The 18,332-nt window shown below is 42.4% G+C and overlaps 1 protein-coding gene and 1 long non-coding RNA gene across 4 annotated transcripts in view; one reads left to right on the top strand and one right to left on the bottom strand.

The window, feature by feature from the left end:
* LOC117573890 (guanylate cyclase soluble subunit beta-1) overlaps window positions 1-18,332 on the top strand; it is a 39,647-nt gene that overhangs the window by 5,334 nt on the left and 15,981 nt on the right. For both annotated transcript variants that reach the window (XM_052006645.1, XM_034257389.2), the window contains 12 exons: window positions 11,407-11,507; window positions 11,660-11,778; window positions 12,464-12,613; window positions 12,700-13,036; window positions 13,458-13,706; window positions 13,799-13,910; window positions 14,089-14,254; window positions 14,587-14,669; window positions 15,135-15,305; window positions 15,547-15,618; window positions 15,706-15,871; window positions 16,084-16,221. In XM_052006645.1, the coding sequence (XP_051862605.1) occupies window positions 11,407-11,507; window positions 11,660-11,778; window positions 12,464-12,613; window positions 12,700-13,036; window positions 13,458-13,706; window positions 13,799-13,910; window positions 14,089-14,254; window positions 14,587-14,669; window positions 15,135-15,305; window positions 15,547-15,618; window positions 15,706-15,871; window positions 16,084-16,221 (1,864 nt within the window). The remainder of the gene's footprint in view (window positions 1-11,406; window positions 11,508-11,659; window positions 11,779-12,463; window positions 12,614-12,699; window positions 13,037-13,457; window positions 13,707-13,798; window positions 13,911-14,088; window positions 14,255-14,586; window positions 14,670-15,134; window positions 15,306-15,546; window positions 15,619-15,705; window positions 15,872-16,083; window positions 16,222-18,332) is intronic.
* LOC117573893 (uncharacterized) lies at window positions 14,838-15,550 on the bottom strand. 2 transcript variants are annotated; one of them, XR_004572727.2, is made up of 3 exons: window positions 15,440-15,550; window positions 15,097-15,276; window positions 14,838-15,030 (listed from the first exon to the last, which is right to left on the bottom strand). It is a non-coding gene; the product is annotated as an uncharacterized LOC117573893 (long non-coding RNA). The 2 variants fall into 2 exon arrangements; XR_007955269.1 differs by having other exon boundaries at window positions 14,838-15,276.

The following is an 18,332-nucleotide window of genomic DNA, read 5'->3' as shown; positions in this document are numbered from 1 at the left end:
TTACATTGCAGCCAGTTACTGGTTGCTGGTTGCTGCCAGCTAGCAGTTGGCATTGACAGTGAGCAATCAGTGCAGCAGCAGCAGCAGCAATAGCAATGTCAGTTGTTGGTGTGGCAATGTGGCCGCTGGCTGTGGCAAGAGAGACACTCATTATCCTTCCACTTGAGGCGGCCAGGCATTGGCATTGACGTTGGCCCACACTTGAGCCATCTACCAACACACACACACATTGACGCACAGACGGAGACGGCAATTGTCCTCGTTAGACTCTCGTTTTGTTGCACTCGAAGGCATTGTCAAAGCGTTCATTAAAAAGAAGGCAAGACCAAAGGCGAATACCATTGACAGGATACGAGGAGCAGCGCATACGTGCGTGCCGTTACTTTTCTCTGCTGTCTGCCTTTGTCTCTCACTTTCTCTTTCTGTTTCTCTGTCTGATTCTCCGCCCTGTCTATCTATCTATCTGTCTGTCTGTGCCTTCAATATGAATGGCAATGGCATTTGCCTTGATTGACACACTGCTGACCGCAAAACGAATAAATGAGAATGAGAAAGTTGTCGTTGGGCTTCAAGTTGATTGCTTTTAAAGCAACCAGCAAACAACAAGCAAGTAAGTCGCTTTGCTCAGCTTTAAAGCCAATTCACTAAACAAATTCTTCGCTCCCTCGACAGTTGTGTCGAGTCGCCTCCACTTAATCAGAATCTGTGCGCTAAGTGTTTTATGGGCACATTGTTGGTGTTGGCTGTTGTTGCCGCATAATTGCAGCACATCAATCTGCAAATGAGCCTCATTAATCTGCCCCCCTAAATATGAGAGTGTATTAAGGCTTAAAGCTGCCTTTGACAATTTAAGTATGAATTCTGCCTACTACTTCTACTATTTTTTTTACTTTGCAACTTGACTTTGACTTTGATGTGCGGCAAGGATCAGATGTGTTAGAGATAACCGTTGCCACTTTCGCTCTCGCCTAAGGCTGAGGCTGAAACGCTTGACATTAACTCTTGAGACACAGTTGGCCACGGTCAATGTGTCAGTAATTGTTGTTGTAGTCGTTCTTGCTGTTGTTCTTACTAATACACAGACCGGAAATATACACCTCCCCCTCTCGCAAATGCTTCTCTTCTTTGCCTCTGTCTCTATCTCTACGCTGCCGCAGTGCCGCTTTATTGTTATTGTTGCGAAAGTCCTTGTTATTGTTATCGCTACTGCTGTTGCTGTTGCTGCCAGTGTGCGTGTTTGTGGCACTTTAGACAAAAATCGATTTGCCTATAAAATGTTTTACATCACACACAACCACACACACACACACGACCACAATAAGGGCGAGCTGCATGTGTCGGAATGGCGTCTAACCCTCAAGGTCCTCACCCACATCTGTCCATCGTCCTCGCTGCCTGTCTGCCAGTTTGTCAATATGTCAGTCAACTTATATATATACCAGTATATCTCTCTCCCATACACACACACACTCACAGTGAGATGAGCTACTGCGTTTACTGCCAAAAATTCACTGTTAATGCTCTGCTGCCCGCAACATGCTGGACCAACAATTGGGGCATGAGTCGATTGATTATGCACACGTTATGCTGGAAAGTAAATATAAACGTAAACTCGACCCGAATACTGCAGCTAGCGAAATCCGTTTTAAGCCAACCAAAAACTAATAATAAATATGTAACAAAACATTATTAGAACTTTGCAAAGATTGCGCGGAATGTGTAACTTTTCCTAGAATTTGATTAGAATTTTTTTCCGCTTTTGTTTTTGTTTCTGTTTTGGCTTTTTCTATTTTGCATCAAAAGCTTTAGCTGAACTGGCCCTAATTTTTGCATGACCCGCCTCTGTCTTTATTGGGGCGCAGCTAGTGGGATGGAAAATGTGATATATAATGGTGCGGACGACGACGACAACGCCACGAAGCGTAGGATTAGCTTCACGCCTCCGTTTTGCATGGGCCAAATTCTTGCTTCACTTATTGCGCATACGCCGCATAGTACTGAGCTACAGCTATTTGCTGGTATTGTTGTTGGAGGCATATTAAATGCAAATTTGTGCGAATTTTGCAGAACACGTTCCAATGGCTTTCTGCTCTGCTCCAAACAAAAAAAAAAACGAACATTTTGCGACTTATTAACTTTGAATAAGCGGCAAGCAGTCAGCAGCAAAAGCAGCAAGCAGCTGGGCCAACTGCTGACAAATGCTAAGGAGTCATCAATCTTCATTCCGTGTGGCTCAGCTTTGAGCTAGTAACGAGCTGCCACGCAGACACAAGCACAGCAAAAGGATGCCAATGGGGGGCTATCAGCGAGCGTTTTGTCACTCAACCGTGCTAGAGAAAATAGGCACAGATTTCATATGATGCTAAAATATATCACACGTGGCAGAGACAGTTGAATTCCTTAGCCATTAAAAACGCATTTTGATGTTAATGTTAATTCGGAAGCCCTTCACTAAGTGCCGCTTAAAAACCGCGCAACAACATTGTTTTTTTTTTTTGGTGGCATTTTTTGGGGTCGCTTAGGGCCATTAGGCGGCGGATTTGTACTCACACCCATGTCCAAGCTTCATATTACTGATTTTATTTTAGCTTACCATTTGCGGCTGACTCTCTTGCTACTCTTTAGAAATTCATACACACATCCACACAGACAGCATGTGTATACAAAAAAAAAAGGAACCACACCTCCTGCCACGACCTAGCCCGCAGCATTATGCTGTTATTTTTTTTTTCCTTTCATTTCTCTTCATGTTTTTTTTTTTTTGGTTGTGCCACACGAAAATCGATCGCATTTTCATGGCAGACATTATGGAAATTCGAGTCGCTTTTCAAGTGTGTTTGTCTGTGTGAGTGTCGGAAATGGCATTTCTCAGGCATGTAACGAGTTGAGTGTGTTAGTAAGCACGTGTGTATGTATGTGTGTGTGTGTGTGTGTGGCATGTGTGTGAGTGTGTTGGAATGCGTCAACAAATGTGCGTTGATGCGTCTAAAGTTTCAATCCCAGCCAAGGCGTTCATTTTTCTGCTAACTTCTTCTAGTTTTAAGTACAAAAAGAACACAAAAGTTGTCTGCGGTGTTTCTTCATTGTGTGTGTGTGTTTGTATTTATATGTATTGGTGTGTCGCTTACCAAGACAAATAAACATGCGTGGGGTTGTCCCGAGAGCGTGAACAAACAATCCTTCACCCTCCGAAAAATAAAAGAGAAAAACTTTGAATCGTGTTAGTTTGTCTTCAACTTTTTGCATTTGCAAAGCTGAATGTGTCATATTTTCATATCTTTGCACAAACAAACAAAACTGTCGCCGGCTGTTTGTCAATTGTTTTCGACATCTCAATATGTATATCGAGTGTCATGTGCAGGCATTTCTCTCTTCCCCCTCCTCCTCCCCTCCTCCAGACACCAGCTCGCCCCTTTTGACACCAGCTTACTACCTTACAATATTGACACGTTTTCGCACTTATCGCTGAGATTACTTTTAGCTTTGATTGCATTTCCTCTTGGCGACTCTACGACGTTTTTCTTTTCTTTTGGTCGCTTCATTTATTGTGTGTTTGATTGCTTCATATTCTTACATTTTGCTGCCCTACCAGGTGCCCACCCACTTATCCATCCATTCATTCATTCCAACACCACGCCCACAAAGTTCGACGCCTACATTTTATGTTTGTAAGTTCGCGTTTTATGTTCAGCTCTCGTTTTATCGCTTTATGAATTACGCGTCGCGTGCGTGCGCTCAAAACTGGCAACGCGACGCATACGTAATATGTACGCGCACTGCTCTCACATTATCGCCTGTTATGGCTCTTCAATAGCAGTCGTTCTGACCAAGTGTCCGTTCGTGCGTTTAACTCAAATGAAGTGCCATAATCCACATCAATTTCTTCAACTATGTTTGCCGTATAACTCTAACTCGATTAATATTAAATGAGCAGTGCAATTAAATTTTTGGAGAATTCCACATAAATAAATACAGTGAATGGCTTTTGTAGATGGCTGAGCAGAGCTCAGCTAAAGTGTATAAGCAGATAGCAGCTCAAGTTAAAAGGAACTAAAGCCCTGAGCTCATGGCTGGCAATTTATCGGACTGCGTTCTTATAAAGTCACGTTGGAACGCGGAGAAAGTCAAAGCTTTTGTAGCCTGCTCTTAAGTTATTTCCATCTCATTTAACGCCAAAAGCTAATTATAAATTTATCGACTTTTGTGCCAAACTAAAGACCACACAAAGCCCATTAATTCATAATAATAACTTGATACAAGCCAAACAGCTACAACAACAACAACAACGACCACAGCCAGAGTTTGGCCGCTCTTAAGCAAAAAGCCACCCTTAGTTCGCGATTGACAGCGGCGCCTGCGGGTAGTAGGCAACAAATATTAATTAAATAAGTGAAATATGCTGGTCGCGAATCGTCAGCTCACGGATGGGGCGTATACGCAATACTTAATAGGTTATTCATACGCACTGTGTGTGTGTGTGTGTGCTCAACATTTCACTTTACTTTGCTTTGCTTTGGCATGCCACGCTTTACGCTCAACTGCAGCAACGGAATGCGTATTAATTGCATTGCAGCTAAAAGGTCTTCTGTATGCTTTTATGCAAAGCAACGCACGGCTGGAATGCAATTTATTTTGAGCGCGTTCTACGAATCAACGAAGCATAACCTTGTCTAGTTTTTTGTGCGTTCGTTCACTTACATTTGGTAGATTCAACTAACAGACCTAGTTCAACTCGCAGTGAAACTGTCATTGGTCGCTGCCAAAACGGCAACAACGCAAACTTTTCATTTCCAACATTGCATTGTGTGTGCAACGAGCAGCAAACAGATGCCTCTTGACAGCAAATTCCAGGCTACAACTGTCCCAGACAATAGAGAGCTCGAAGTGAACCTAAGCTACTCTATTTGTGCCTAACATATTTGCTTGTGCCCGCAGTGCCTTACGTTTTCCCACTGATGACATGCAAATCGATGGTGTTGACCGAGCAGAAGCAGCAACAGCAGCAGCAGTAGCAATAGTAGCACAGCAGGCGTTGTAAATCTCTGAAAGAAAATTTCTCTTGATTTGCATATACCAACAAGACATTGGCGAACATATCGGCGAGTGTTTACTTCCGCCCCTTACAGTGCACACAGCGACAACGACAGCGACAACCAAAGCGACAAACGACAAACTACATACAGCGACAACGACAACGACAATAACAACAACGAGGACAAAATCGAGGACAACGGGGACAGATATTCAACTGCCTGCGGCGCCAATGCAACTGCATAACTGTTACTGCACTGTGTACTGTGGGAGAAACGTCCATAATTTGATCGTAATTTAATAATACTGAAGCTATTTGAGCATAGAAAAATGTTACATCATTTCCATTAAAGAGCTTCAGAGTTTTTCTCTTCGATTGCTTTTTCTGGTAACTTTTTTTTATAAATAAATCTCACTTGTTTCAAATTATACATTTCCAAAATGTAACAACTTTACCCCACAGTGCATTCGCATGTCAAACCGGAAGTGTTTGCCTTGTGCCACTGTCAATTTGCGACATTTTGTTGCTGCCTCGTTTGTGTCACTTCAAATTTTGCATTGCTTTGTGTGTGCGCCGCACTGGCCGTTGGGCATCATTAAATCAAATGCCCTTGCTAACTTTCTAATACCCTCTAAATCGACCATAAAAATTAATAAACATATTCTCCAAAATACGCCCAGTTAACAGAAAATCCAATAAAAGTTGGAATTAATTTCAGCATGTGAAAACTGTCAGCCTATCGAGGAAGCTGATTAAATTTATTGGCTATAAAATTTGTGTTGCTTTACAGAGTATTCCTCGAGTCTCGCAAAGATATTTCCGCCAAGTTTTGTATGCCAAAGGCGTCAGTGCGGAACTCAATCGATGGGTAAGAAGTCTTAACTGGCGTAACAACGCTTTGATTGTCATGTCCTTAGACCTCTATCCAATTAAATAGATTATACGCTGGATATGAAAACAAATATGTATGGTTGAAGAGCACTTACCCTTTACCACTATCGAAATATCTCATTATAAACGAGTTCATTTTCGAGTATTTCTAATTTGCATGAATTTCGCAGATAACAAGTTAGGTTTGCCTTAAAAACTAAACAAAAATTAAAGGCTCAGCACAGCAGTCTATCGTCTGAGAGGTTCAGTCAACTGCAAAAGCAGCCTTCGGGCAGCATTAACGGGGAGCAGCATTAACTGGCAGCGGCAAAAGGCCGTGTACCGCATTTATCAGCGCTCATCGACAGTTGCTAATGATGTCCTAATTTCGAGATGTCACAGTGCGCGCATAGATAAATTTGGCCAAGCCAAAGGAAAAAAAAGAGAACAGGAAAAACAGAAAATGCGAAAAGCATAGCACAGGCAAAGCAGAAGACAAGACAAGACAGGACAGGACAGCAGAGCAGAGCAGAGTAGAAAATGAGACAGGAGAAACTCAATCGATGAGCAGCCACAAAATGGTTTTGGTGGCATAACAAATGGACGAGTGGATTTCGATTTGGTGTGCTTGGGGCCTTGTCAGACAGGCAACTTGGCAGCCTGGCAGGTTCCCGTGACAAAGTTGCGCTTGCCACGCATGTGGACAGTTATTAATGAGCTCTTGGACAAAAGTGGGATTCATTAATTTGCTTGACCAACCACAGCAGCAGCAACAGCAACAACAACAATAACAGTAGTAACTGCTTCTTCGGTTTTCGCTCTTTGATTTTTTATCGCTTCAACCGATTTGCGAGTGAGACAGATTAAGTTCTGCCTCAGCATACACTTGAGACAGTGTGCTAAAGGTTAATCATACGCCCCGTGGCCATGGTTAAATTTGTGCTAAGCCATAGCTAAATTGACTCAGCTCAGCTAATCGCTGTGGCTATGACAATGACATTGACAATCATGATGCTGATGATGAGTAAGACACACACACACACACACAAAGTGACATCGAAATGCTTTCGCTTTTATCATTAAAAACTTATATCACGTCTGTTTAACGCTAATCACATACAAAGACGACCTCATTCAGCGACAACATCAAACGCAGTTCGCAACGCTTAGCGCTAAGTACAAGCAAGTTGTGCTGCTTTGAATAGCAGCCAGCAAAATAAATAAATAATGAAAGGCAAATACTCTGTAAAGCCTGATTTACAGTGTTCCAGGGTATCGCGTTTATAGCGTTTAGTACGTAATTTCAATGTTAATTTGCTGCCCATTTTAGTGTGGCCAATTGTAGAGCTATTTGCGCTACCAGACTCTTAAAAATCGTTTTGCCATCTTATCTCAATTGCCACAATAAGTATTATCGATTGTATCATTACGATTTTATTTGATTGCCTCGCCTCGCCTCTCAGACTCTCTCTCTATCTCTCTTCGCCTTGGCTACAATTTGGCATTGCTGGCAAGGAATTAGAGCAACAAGAATGCTTTTCTTATTACCAATGCTAATGTATGACCTGGCCCTGGCCATGGCCCAACTTTAGTCACACACGCACACATAAACATCATATATGTAATTGCCTGTATGTGTCTGTGTGTGTGTGCGTGAGAATGTGCAATGTTTTCACGTTGTTTCTGTGCTGCTCTGTGCGCACAATAAAATATGTGACTCACTTGAGTTATGTGCCACATTAACTTGCACAAGTCTTAAGTGGCTTTTAACCTTATTTCGTTTCCGTTTCTGCGCTGCAGCTTTGCACTTGTTCTTCGGGGGTCTTCGGTGCAAAGGCAGCAGCAACAGCAGCAGCAGCCACTTACAAAAAAGCCAGCCAAGAACGTTGCAGTCATGCATAGGCGACTAACTAAGCACCTGATAAAGACTTGACTAAAATAAAGTGAAAGCGAGAGAGCCAGAGAGCTGAAACTCAGGACAAATGTTGAAATTATAAATAGCAGGAATTAAGCTCAATAAATCTGTCAGTCTATCTATAAATATTTTATCCTTTTGTTACATTGTGTGCCACAGAATGAAAGTACCCCATTGAAAGGACACTAAACCAAAGACAAACTGAATGTGTTTTATATTTAGCTGAGCAGAGCCGAGTCGGCGCGCTCTTCAGCCAAGTGCCCCAGCCATTGAAATGCGCTACTTTCGCTGAGGCTGTGTGTGGGCCGTTTGTGTATGAGTGTGTGTGTGTGAGAGAGAGAGATGAAAGCGACACACACACATACAAGCGAAAGTCTTAAGTTTTGAGCCGCCCACAAAATGAAGCAACTTTGTCATCATTGGCATGGAATGAAAGTTCATAAGCTATTCCAGCTGGTAGCCAAGGTCGACAGATGGGTGGTTAATGCCCAAAATACAACCCAACCGATTTGCCACTAAATACAAAATCCACAGATGCGACACACAACAATCTCATTAAAGATTCACAACAGATTTTCGGTGAATTGCGGCAAAAGTCAACTAAAAGCCGCAGACAACAAATCAAATTAGCTAATTGATTCTATATCAATTGCGGCTGCTTCTTGAGCATAAAAAAAAACTTTGTAAAGCCAACTTAAAGTTTTTGAGCGGCCAAAAGCCAACAAGTAGTTCATAATAAAGAGATTTAGTGGCCCGCCATTAAACTGCGAGAGAAAGCCCCCACATGACAGCTCCAGTAGAAGTCAGCTGCGTGTCTGAGTCACATAAAATCCCTGAGCTGCGCATTTTCAGTGTTGTAAGTGTGTGTGTGGGTGTGAGGAGTGAGCATGTTTGTGTATTTGCGGGTAAAACGTTTGCCTTATGGCATATTAAACAATAATATTTACACGCGAGAGCGTCAATAACAAAATCATGCCCAATCCTGACGTCGGCTATTTGAAGACTGCAAATATCTAATTGCCAAATGGGTTTGCCATCGCCCCCAAAGAAAAATTTGTTATCCATTGCACGTGCAACTAGATAACAGGTGAAAAGCGAAAATCGAAAAACGAAAGTCAAAACAAAACGAGTGAGAAAAACACACACAACAAACACTATAGCATAAGTACGTAGTATATTATTGCCGGGCCATTGGATGAGGCCATTTGGCCGCGAAATGTTTTCATATTATTAGACGTGCAATGGCCAACGCCATTTGCCAGATTAGGCCACTTAGTTGGCCATCCTCTCTCTGGGTCGGTCCAGCCGCACACACAATATTTAAATGAGCGAGAACAGAGCGAGCACAGATAAAGAGAGAGCGAAAAATATATATTTGAGCTGCGAGCGGAAATTGAATTTGTTAGCAGCTAAGAAGCAGAGACAGTGGCAGTGGCAGAGAAAGAACGCTACTCTAAGTGTCGCCTTGCATTTGTTACGCTCCGTTTACATGGCGTATACTTAATGTCGTGAGTAGCTGCAAATAACAAGGTGATAAATTGCCTTCTGTATAATTAATTTGTACAGCATAAATTAGCTTAAACGCTGCTTAGAAAGTCGAAAATTAATGTTGACTTTATGCCAAAGCGAAGCATACATATAAAAACTTTTGATTTTATTTAACGCAACATTTTTGATTAGACGATTAAAGGCGAAGAGCGAAAAAACAGGAATCCAAATCAAAATGGCCAATTTGATATCTCACTTTATTACGTGCGCGAACACACATTAACTTTTTCAATTAAGCAGTCGATCAAAAGGCGCCACAATCACACAGACACACACACACACACGCACGCACACATTAACTCTCACACCCACACATTTAAATCAATAAAAATCAATCATACGCAACGTAGACAGGTGTGTCGTCTCTTGGGTAGCCCTAAAATGTACGCCCTTAATTTAATTTGCACCCAAATTTGTCGGTGCACAATCTAAACGATAGACACTTCAATGGCTTCGAGGCTGAAATGAAGAAACGAAATGAGCAACGCACCAAATGAGCCCAGAGGCAACTCTTAGCAAATACATTTAGTTAAATTTATTATGGCATATTTAAATGTTGAAGCTTGCATTTAAAGCAAATGTTACTATTCAACCTTAAATCAACTTTAGTGAATTTGCTTTAACGATGCTCAACATCGCTTGCATAAATTCTATTTTAATTTAGAATTTCCTGCCACACATCACGCACACACACTCGTACGCACTCAACTGCATGCAATGTTTCAGAGAATAATAAATTGCTGCTGAAAATCAATTTCCACTTTCTGTAGTATACAAAAGTGTGGAGTTTTCTTTGGCATTTTGAATAGCTGCAGCTCCTTTTTGCCACTTTTCCCCATCGTCGGAAATTAAAAACGAACTCAACACTTCATTATTTAGTCTATTCTCTAAGAAATTTCTCACCAAACCAATATTGAAATGTGATCAAATTAAGTGAATCATGTGATATAAATAAAGTGAAGCAGGATTTCGTATTTTATTTAATCGCATTTGCTAGCGTCAGCTGTTGATATCATTTGCAATTTGCAATTTGACAACTGCTTTAGCTGCTGCTGCAGTTGCTGCAGAAGCTCACAGCTTGTGGCTCACAGCTCGACGCACATTTGAAATGAGCAATAACGAAGTGTTGTTGCCGCCCTCGTCAACGCCTCCGACCACCTGTAAAACTCCAGCAGCTACCGCAAAAGATGCTCAGAGTGAGCTCAGAGCTCTGAGAGAGAGATGTGGGTAGCCAGGTATTCTCGGTGGGGTAGGGAAAATGGGAAAATGGAAAAACTTTTGCACGTATAACATCTACTTTTCTATTACTTTTTCTATCTGATTTCTGCTCTGCTCTGTTACATTCTTTTCTGTTTCGGTTCGGCTGAGTTCTGCGACGTCTGCATTTTCTTGTCTCTTTTTTTTCTTTTCTGTTTTTTCGTGCTCAGTGTTTGGCACGTTGTATTCAATTTGTTTTGGCAACAGCTTGGCACAAGTTCTATTAAATAATAAAGTCGATTTGCACAATGCTCATCTAGTGGATTTTGTGCGCTTCTCGCTCACGCTTTTCTTATTCAATGCAAATACTTAACGGATCTTATTTAAAGTTGCCTGAGAAAGCCTCTTAAGAAGTTTTTGCCATTCGTCAACGTGCTCTCGTAAAAAAGGCTGTAGATTACCAAAAAAAAGTATGGGAAATTATATGCTGAATGTTTTGTAAGACGTCATGCGCCAAGCATTCGGTCTTTATTGCTGCTCCAAGCCAAAAATACGCATAAGCAAACAAATGTACTTACGTGTGTGTGTGAGTATGAGTGTGTGTGTACAAATGTACACACACTTACGCACTCATAAATTGAAGCACAAAAGCAATTTAATTAAAATTAATGTATGTATTTTGTGTTCATTCTTCTTCTCCTGTTGCTCCGCTCATGCTCACGCTCTCTCCTCATATTTCGACTTGGCGTTGTCGCTGATGCTGATGCTGCTGCTGGTGCAACCGACACTCAACGTTTTGATACTTGCCTCAACATCAACAACGACGACAATGAAACACAAACAGAAAAAAAGCCATGGTCAGCATGGAAGGACAATTTCTGGTGCGGCAAATTTACGATGACGAAATAACATACAATCTAATTGGAGCAGCTGTTGAGATACTCAGTAAGTAGCTGGCCAATTGTTGTTATTCTTTTTATTATTTCCTGCGAGTGTTTGCGTGTGTGTGTGGCTCATAAAGAACCTGGCCATTAACATTCCGCACATACTCGTATACTATTTTATTATATTATATGCTCAACACAACTTCTCCACAGACATACCGGCTGACGACATACTGGAACTGTTTGGCAAGACATTCTTTGAGTTCTGTCAGGATTCGGGCTATGATAAAATATTACAAGTGTTGGGTGCAACGCCCCGTGACTTTCTGCAGGTGAAACAAGGAGTCTTCAGACCCACACACATTGTTTTTTGCGTTTTTAATTAAAGCACATTTCGCATTTTACGCTCATTTCACATGCATCGCAGTGGAGATGATCTCTGCGAGCCAAACACAAGCCATCGCATTTGCCATTCGCCATTTACCAATTTCGCACTGAGTCATTTTTCATGTTGCCATCGATTCGATGCTCTTCTCTCTCTCTCTCGTAACCTTATCCCCTCTCTCCATTCACATTGATAATCATTATTTTGCTTCAATGCGCACACACACAAGCTGAGAACACGCCCTAGCGCCGCCCACTTAAATACGGTTGCCTGGGTGTGTTGCCTCGCCTTGCGTCTTTTGTTGCACTCACATTCGATTTATTTTCAATTTTCCACACTTTTCACCACCACAACACAACACACCATCAACATCTACATCGACATCGACATAACCATCTAACCATTGCCATCACCATCATCATTCCCATCAGCCACAGCATCAACATCAACATCAACATGAACATCAACATCAGCATCAGTATCAACATCGTCATGCAGTCATCCATTCATTCGTTGTCCATTCCTTAGTCATAATGAAAAATGAAATTGAATTTTTGCTGCATTTTCATTGAATACAAATGAAAACACGACAACCACACACTTGAACCATAAACACAAATGAACACACACAGAATTTGGACGCCTTACACGACCATCTGGGCACCCTGTATCCTGGAATGCGAGCACCCTCATTTCGCTGCACCGAGAAAGATGGCGAATTGCTGCTGCATTACTACTCGGAACGTCCTGGCCTGGAGCACATTGTCATCGGCATAGTCAAGGTAAGCAAGCAAGCATTGTGTGGTTGCCACGCCAAACAGTGCAACACACCTTCATCCGCTCCGCTCTTTGCTCTTATCTCTCACAGGCCGTTGCATCGAAACTGCATGGAGTCGAGGTGGAAATCGACATTGTGAAGCGCAAAGGAGAGCCCATCGATGAGGCTGAGAAGGAGCGTGCTTTGGCACGCGAGCAACAGCAATTGGACACAGACACGACAGTTGTGGGTTTGGATGCTCCAGTTTTACCTTGTGCATCCTCATCCTCTGCGTCTGTCTCCGTCTCAGCCTCTGCATCCGCATCCGCCTCGGCCTCTGTAAATTCTGAGCAGAACAATAATCACAATGCGAGCAACAACAATGGCATCGGCAACAGCAATATTAACAACAACAACAACGATGGTCAGCAGATTGCCAGTGAGCTGGGTAAGCATCAATTGAGGCAAACAAATTGCTTTAGGCTCATTACGCTTACAGACACCCTATTAGCAAAGCACAGCAGCATAATCGCTTCTCCCAGCCAACATGGCAAGAGGCACACTTTGATGATTTTCCATTCCATACCCAAGAAACGAATACTAAGAATCTGACCCGCTCTTGCTTATATATCGAATGTAATCTGCTTTGGTTTGCCCAGTTATAAAATCTAACAAGTTTGCTAACTGCTAAACCAATCACAATCAGACTTTAGGGATTTATATTACTGCTTGCTGAGCCTCTAAGCTTTGTGCCACCTTTTGTATTGGTGGGCTGAAGTGTTATGTTTTCTTGCTTTCCACTCTGTTTGTTGTTAATCTGCAATTGTTATCTCCCTTGCTACGTTTCTTTTTGCCCCACTCTCCTTCAGCTGAGCAATCGCCTGCAACATCGAAGGCCACACAACCAAGTGGACCGCTGGCACAGGACAGCTTTGACTGCGATGGCGACAAGGAGCAGAAGTGCCTGCGTCTGTTGAAAAACAAAAGCGATGACATCGAGCGCTATGACCATGTGCAGTTTCTCATACGTGAAATCAATGTGGCCGCCAAATCCCAAGCGGATGCTAAAAAGGATGAACAAGCGGCGGCCAGCGATGACATGGAGTTTCTCTGCGAAGGTAACAAAGCGACAAACATTGCGCATTAATTTGGCTAATAGCCAAGGCTAATCGGTAAACTCGTTGCCCCACCAAATTTCTCTCATTTACAGCGCCTCTCATTTCGCCTGCCACATTCTGTAAGGTGTTTCCCTTCCATTTAATGTTCGATAGACAAATGAAAGTCGTGCAGGCTGGCAAGGCCGTATCCCGCGTAATACCCAGGTAAGTTTTGCTTCCATTTGCGCCATCATCGTCATCTTCTACTTTTACTTCCACTACTGTGTAATGGCCAAACTTGCTGTTGCTGTTGTTTTGCGATTAGCCATTAGGACTGTCCTTCGCTTTCAGCATTCAGGCATTCAGGGCAACTAACCATGCTTTTGCTTTTCCGTTTCACCAGAGTGGCCGAGGAGAACTGCTCACTGATAGAGGTGGTGGAGGCCATCAGACCACACCTGCAGCTCACATTCGAGAACATTCTGTCGCACATAAACACCATCTATGTTCTGCAGACGAGACAGGGCGCCATGAGCAGCCGGCACGAGCAACGTTTTCTGAGACTGAAGGTAAGTTTCTGTTTTTGGCCAACAACCAAACAACTGTTCAACTGTTTAGCTGTCATGCTTCGTCTGTCTGCAATCAGCCGCATTGATTTCAATATGTGGCCAACCAAACTCACATACACACACATGCAGGCAAACAGACTCACCAACATAATGAAATGAATAAACAAAATGGGCGATTACGAACAGCCGCCGCCATTGCGATTGGAATTGAAATTGTGCATAAAATTTAATGCGGCTTGCCAAAAAAACCCAGCATAAAAACCAACTTTATTATAATTGTGGAATGCTTCGCTTTATCATTGTCTTTTATCACTTCTTATCTTCCATACAAGGGCCAAATGATGTATATACCAGAAACCGATCGCATACTCTTTCAATGCTATCCCAGTGTCATGAATTTGGATGATCTAACCAAGTGAGTGAGAAATATTATAAGTATGATTTAAGCTGTATCAAATAGTAGTTGAAGCGGCTTTAAAATTTACTGTTGTTTATTTAATCGTGGATTTATAGAGAAGCTGCTGTTGACTGTTTATGGGCTGCTGTTTATTATTTCTGCATATAAATTGAAAGAAATTGCAAATACCTAGCGAAATTTATTGGTGACAGTAAAAATGTTTTTGCGCCACACCTGGCCAGAAACCCAGAAACCTAGACCTGCCAGACATATCGCCCACGTACAGAGTCCTCAGTCTGTCGTTGTTGTATTTTTCTTCGTTTTTTTCCTTTTGGGGGCGTCTGGCTCTTGTACATATTTTATTTTATTTGCTATTTCGCTGGTTCAGAAGCCAAGCAAATTTAAATAGACTTAAGTAAAACGAAATGCGTGTCATTTCTCTTACTTTTCGGTATTGTTTTGTTTTGATTCCACCCAACATAGAAAGGGACTTTACATCTCCGATGTGCCGCTGCACGATGCGGCCAGAGATTTGGTGCTGCTGTCTGAGAAATTCGAGGCAGAATACAAGTTGACCAAGAATCTGGAAATGCTGACGGATAAGCTGCAGCAAACGTTTCGCGATCTGGAGAGTGAGAAGCAGAAAACAGACAGGTAAGAAAAATGATGCAAAGCAATACGAAAATAGAAACACATTAAGCATCAGTTCTGTCTCGGTTCAGACTCTGAAAGCGAAACGAAGAGCAGCAAAAATCATTGCATGCTTTCAGGCGCGAAATTAAAATTACTTCAACATTTTCTTTGCATTTGTTTGTCATTCATTTCTGCTGTTTCCGCTGCCATTCACCATCTATCTATCTTCTTCTTCTGCTTCTGTGTTTACTTTCTTTGGCAGGTTGCTTTACTCAGTGCTGCCCAAGTCTGTGGCAAATGAATTACGACATCAGCGTCCAGTTCCACCCAAACGGTAAGCCAGTTGTACTTGGTCATAAATACAAACAATTTGCTATTTGCAACAATTATTTATTATACATTTGTGTGTGTGTTTTGACAGCTACGACTCCGTAACGCTTATGTTCTCGGGCATTGTTGGGTTTGGGCAATATTGTGCGGCCAACACGGACCCCGAGGGCGCCATGAAAATTGTTAAAATGCTTAACGAGCTCTACACGGTCTTCGACGCCCTCACCGACTCCAAGCGTAACCTGAACGTTTACAAGGTGAGCGAACAAATGACTCAACTCAATGCTATTTATATTACACATTATAAATATCCATTGAATGGTGGCTGCTGCTCCGAAAATGCCTGTCAAAACGTTGCCATCAACGTTTGCCAGAAACTTAATTACAAGCTCCTTTTAGCCATATTTGGGGCAGCTGTCAAACCGTTGACCGGATAGACATAAATTTCTATTTTCAATATTGCCTGCAGGTGGAAACTGTTGGCGATAAGTATATGGCTGTGTCCGGGCTGCCCGACCACTGTGAGGACCATGCCAGATGCATGGCGAGAGTGGCGTTAGACATGATGGATATGGCCAAGAACGTCAAAATGGGCTCCAATCCCGTGGTAAGTTTTGTACTACTTCGGTAAACTTTATCATTTTTAATTAGGGCAAAATGTTTATGCCACACACACTCACAGTTCAGAATTTTTTGTTGCCCATTTATCCTGTCTGTTGCACACTTGGCCTGCCATGACTGTATTAAATGAATGCTGCAAATTGTATGCACAACTAATGTACAAGTTTTCAAGTGGAGTCTAGAGAGGTTGGCGGCGACATGCATTGCAAGTGGCAGTCTACACCCTGCCTCCGCGCATTTTCCGCCTTCTAATTGTGCGCAATGAATGCATTTGAAAGTTGTCCCCATTCCCGTGCGCATTCGTGTGAAGCTGCAACTTGAACAAGTTCGCGCAATTTGTTGCTGAATGCATTTAAGCAGCGCAGTGGCAACAACGGCTCAATGGTGCGTAAATATCAATGGGGCATAGACAACATTGAATCATGGATTGCCAGCCAGTAGCTAACTTGCAACTGCCAATGCCACTGCCACTCGCAACTGGCAACTAACTGGCAACACGTAAAATATTAACGCAAACACACACACACACAAAAAAAGTAACGACGAAAAGGAAAAGTTGATGTGCTCAACTGAAACTAACTTCAAAGTTGCTAGAAAACTTGAGGAAATTTGTGAAAATTGCGAAAATTAATTCGAAATTGTTGACACGATATCAAAGGACGAGCATCAAGTTGTATGACATGCTGTCCTTCCACCCCATCTCTTCCTCTTTGTCTGCCTCTGTCTCCCCATCTTTTTCTCTGTCGTGGTCTCAATGAGGACCTTGGCTTCCTGGCCACTTGACCATCAACCGTCAGCTGAGCCGACGTGCTACGGCTTGATGCCTTCTGTATTCTGCCTGCTGCGGTTTTTTTTTGTGCTCTCTTCTTCGGGCTTAAACACTTTGCCTTTGAGTGCCTGAGCTTAAAATATACGTCAGATACATATATACGAATATTTGTTGGTGTATGTATGTGTGTGTACATATGCTTGATTCGCATACACAGACATAATGGGGGGTTGCCCACTTGATGACATCCTTCACAATTACAGCAGCCAACTGGCAACTGCGACGTCGACGTCGACGCAGACGCCGGCGTCGGCATCGTTGTACTTCATGTGGACAATGCTTGTGGCTTGTCAGTCACATTGTATATATGTGTGTTTGTCCTTTGTCTGTGTATGTGTGAGTGTGTGTGTAGTGTACGTGCAACAAGCCATAACTATGTATATAAAGAGAGCAGGAGAGCAATATAGAAAGAGATGACAACTCGTCCTCGAATGCTCAGCTCATGTCGCTTGGCTTTATTGTCAAAGTTGTTTTTGCTCGAATACCGTTGCTCACACACACACACACAGGCTTACTTGAGAGGCAACTGTGTCTTAAACCATTCATCCAACTCACTCTCCAACGCTGCGTGCCACCAAACGCTGCAGTCAACTACTGCGGCTGCCAGTATTTCATATTTGACTGATTGCTTTTGGTAATGTAGCCGGAAACACGTACGGTTACTGAACCTGTTCCTCCTCCTTCCCCCTGCGCAAAACCGAGTTATACGCGTTGTCATCAGAGAGATGAACTGAACTGTTCAGGCCAACAGTTGCACGTAAACTTTGATGCATGTGCAACCTTCTGGTGTGCACGAGCGACTATCAAAAAGAGACCAAAAAAGACAAAAACTGTGCATCGAGCGATAGAAAATATCTCATCTCTCTCTTCCTTCGACAGTCGAAATGCAATTAACAATCCACACAGACAACTGAACATATTTCGTAACCATTTCGCGCTTCATTAGCTGCTGGTTACAAAAAGTATAGCACAAAAATAACTAGTTGCCATTTCACAGTTTTCACTGCCACTTCAAGTTGCCAATTATGCATAGTTATTTTGAAAGCAAAAACTTTTTGCGCTTCCTCGCATTCATCTCTCAGCCACTCTTGGCCACTTTTACTACTACGATCAATAAATATTGCCAAAATTGTTCACACAAAAACTTTGCTTGCATATTTTCCACAAACTTGAGTCCATGGACTAAAATTTTGGTCAAGCTGGTCCAAAAATAAAATTCCAACTAAATGGAATACATAAAACTACACTTAGAAAGCAGAAATAAAATA

Source organism: Drosophila albomicans, chromosome 2R, assembly GCF_009650485.2.
Source record: "Drosophila albomicans strain 15112-1751.03 chromosome 2R, ASM965048v2, whole genome shotgun sequence".
NCBI lineage: Eukaryota > Metazoa > Arthropoda > Insecta > Diptera > Drosophilidae > Drosophila > Drosophila albomicans.
Note: the sequence above shows the minus strand (reverse complement) of the source record. Positions and strands in the feature narration are given on the sequence as shown.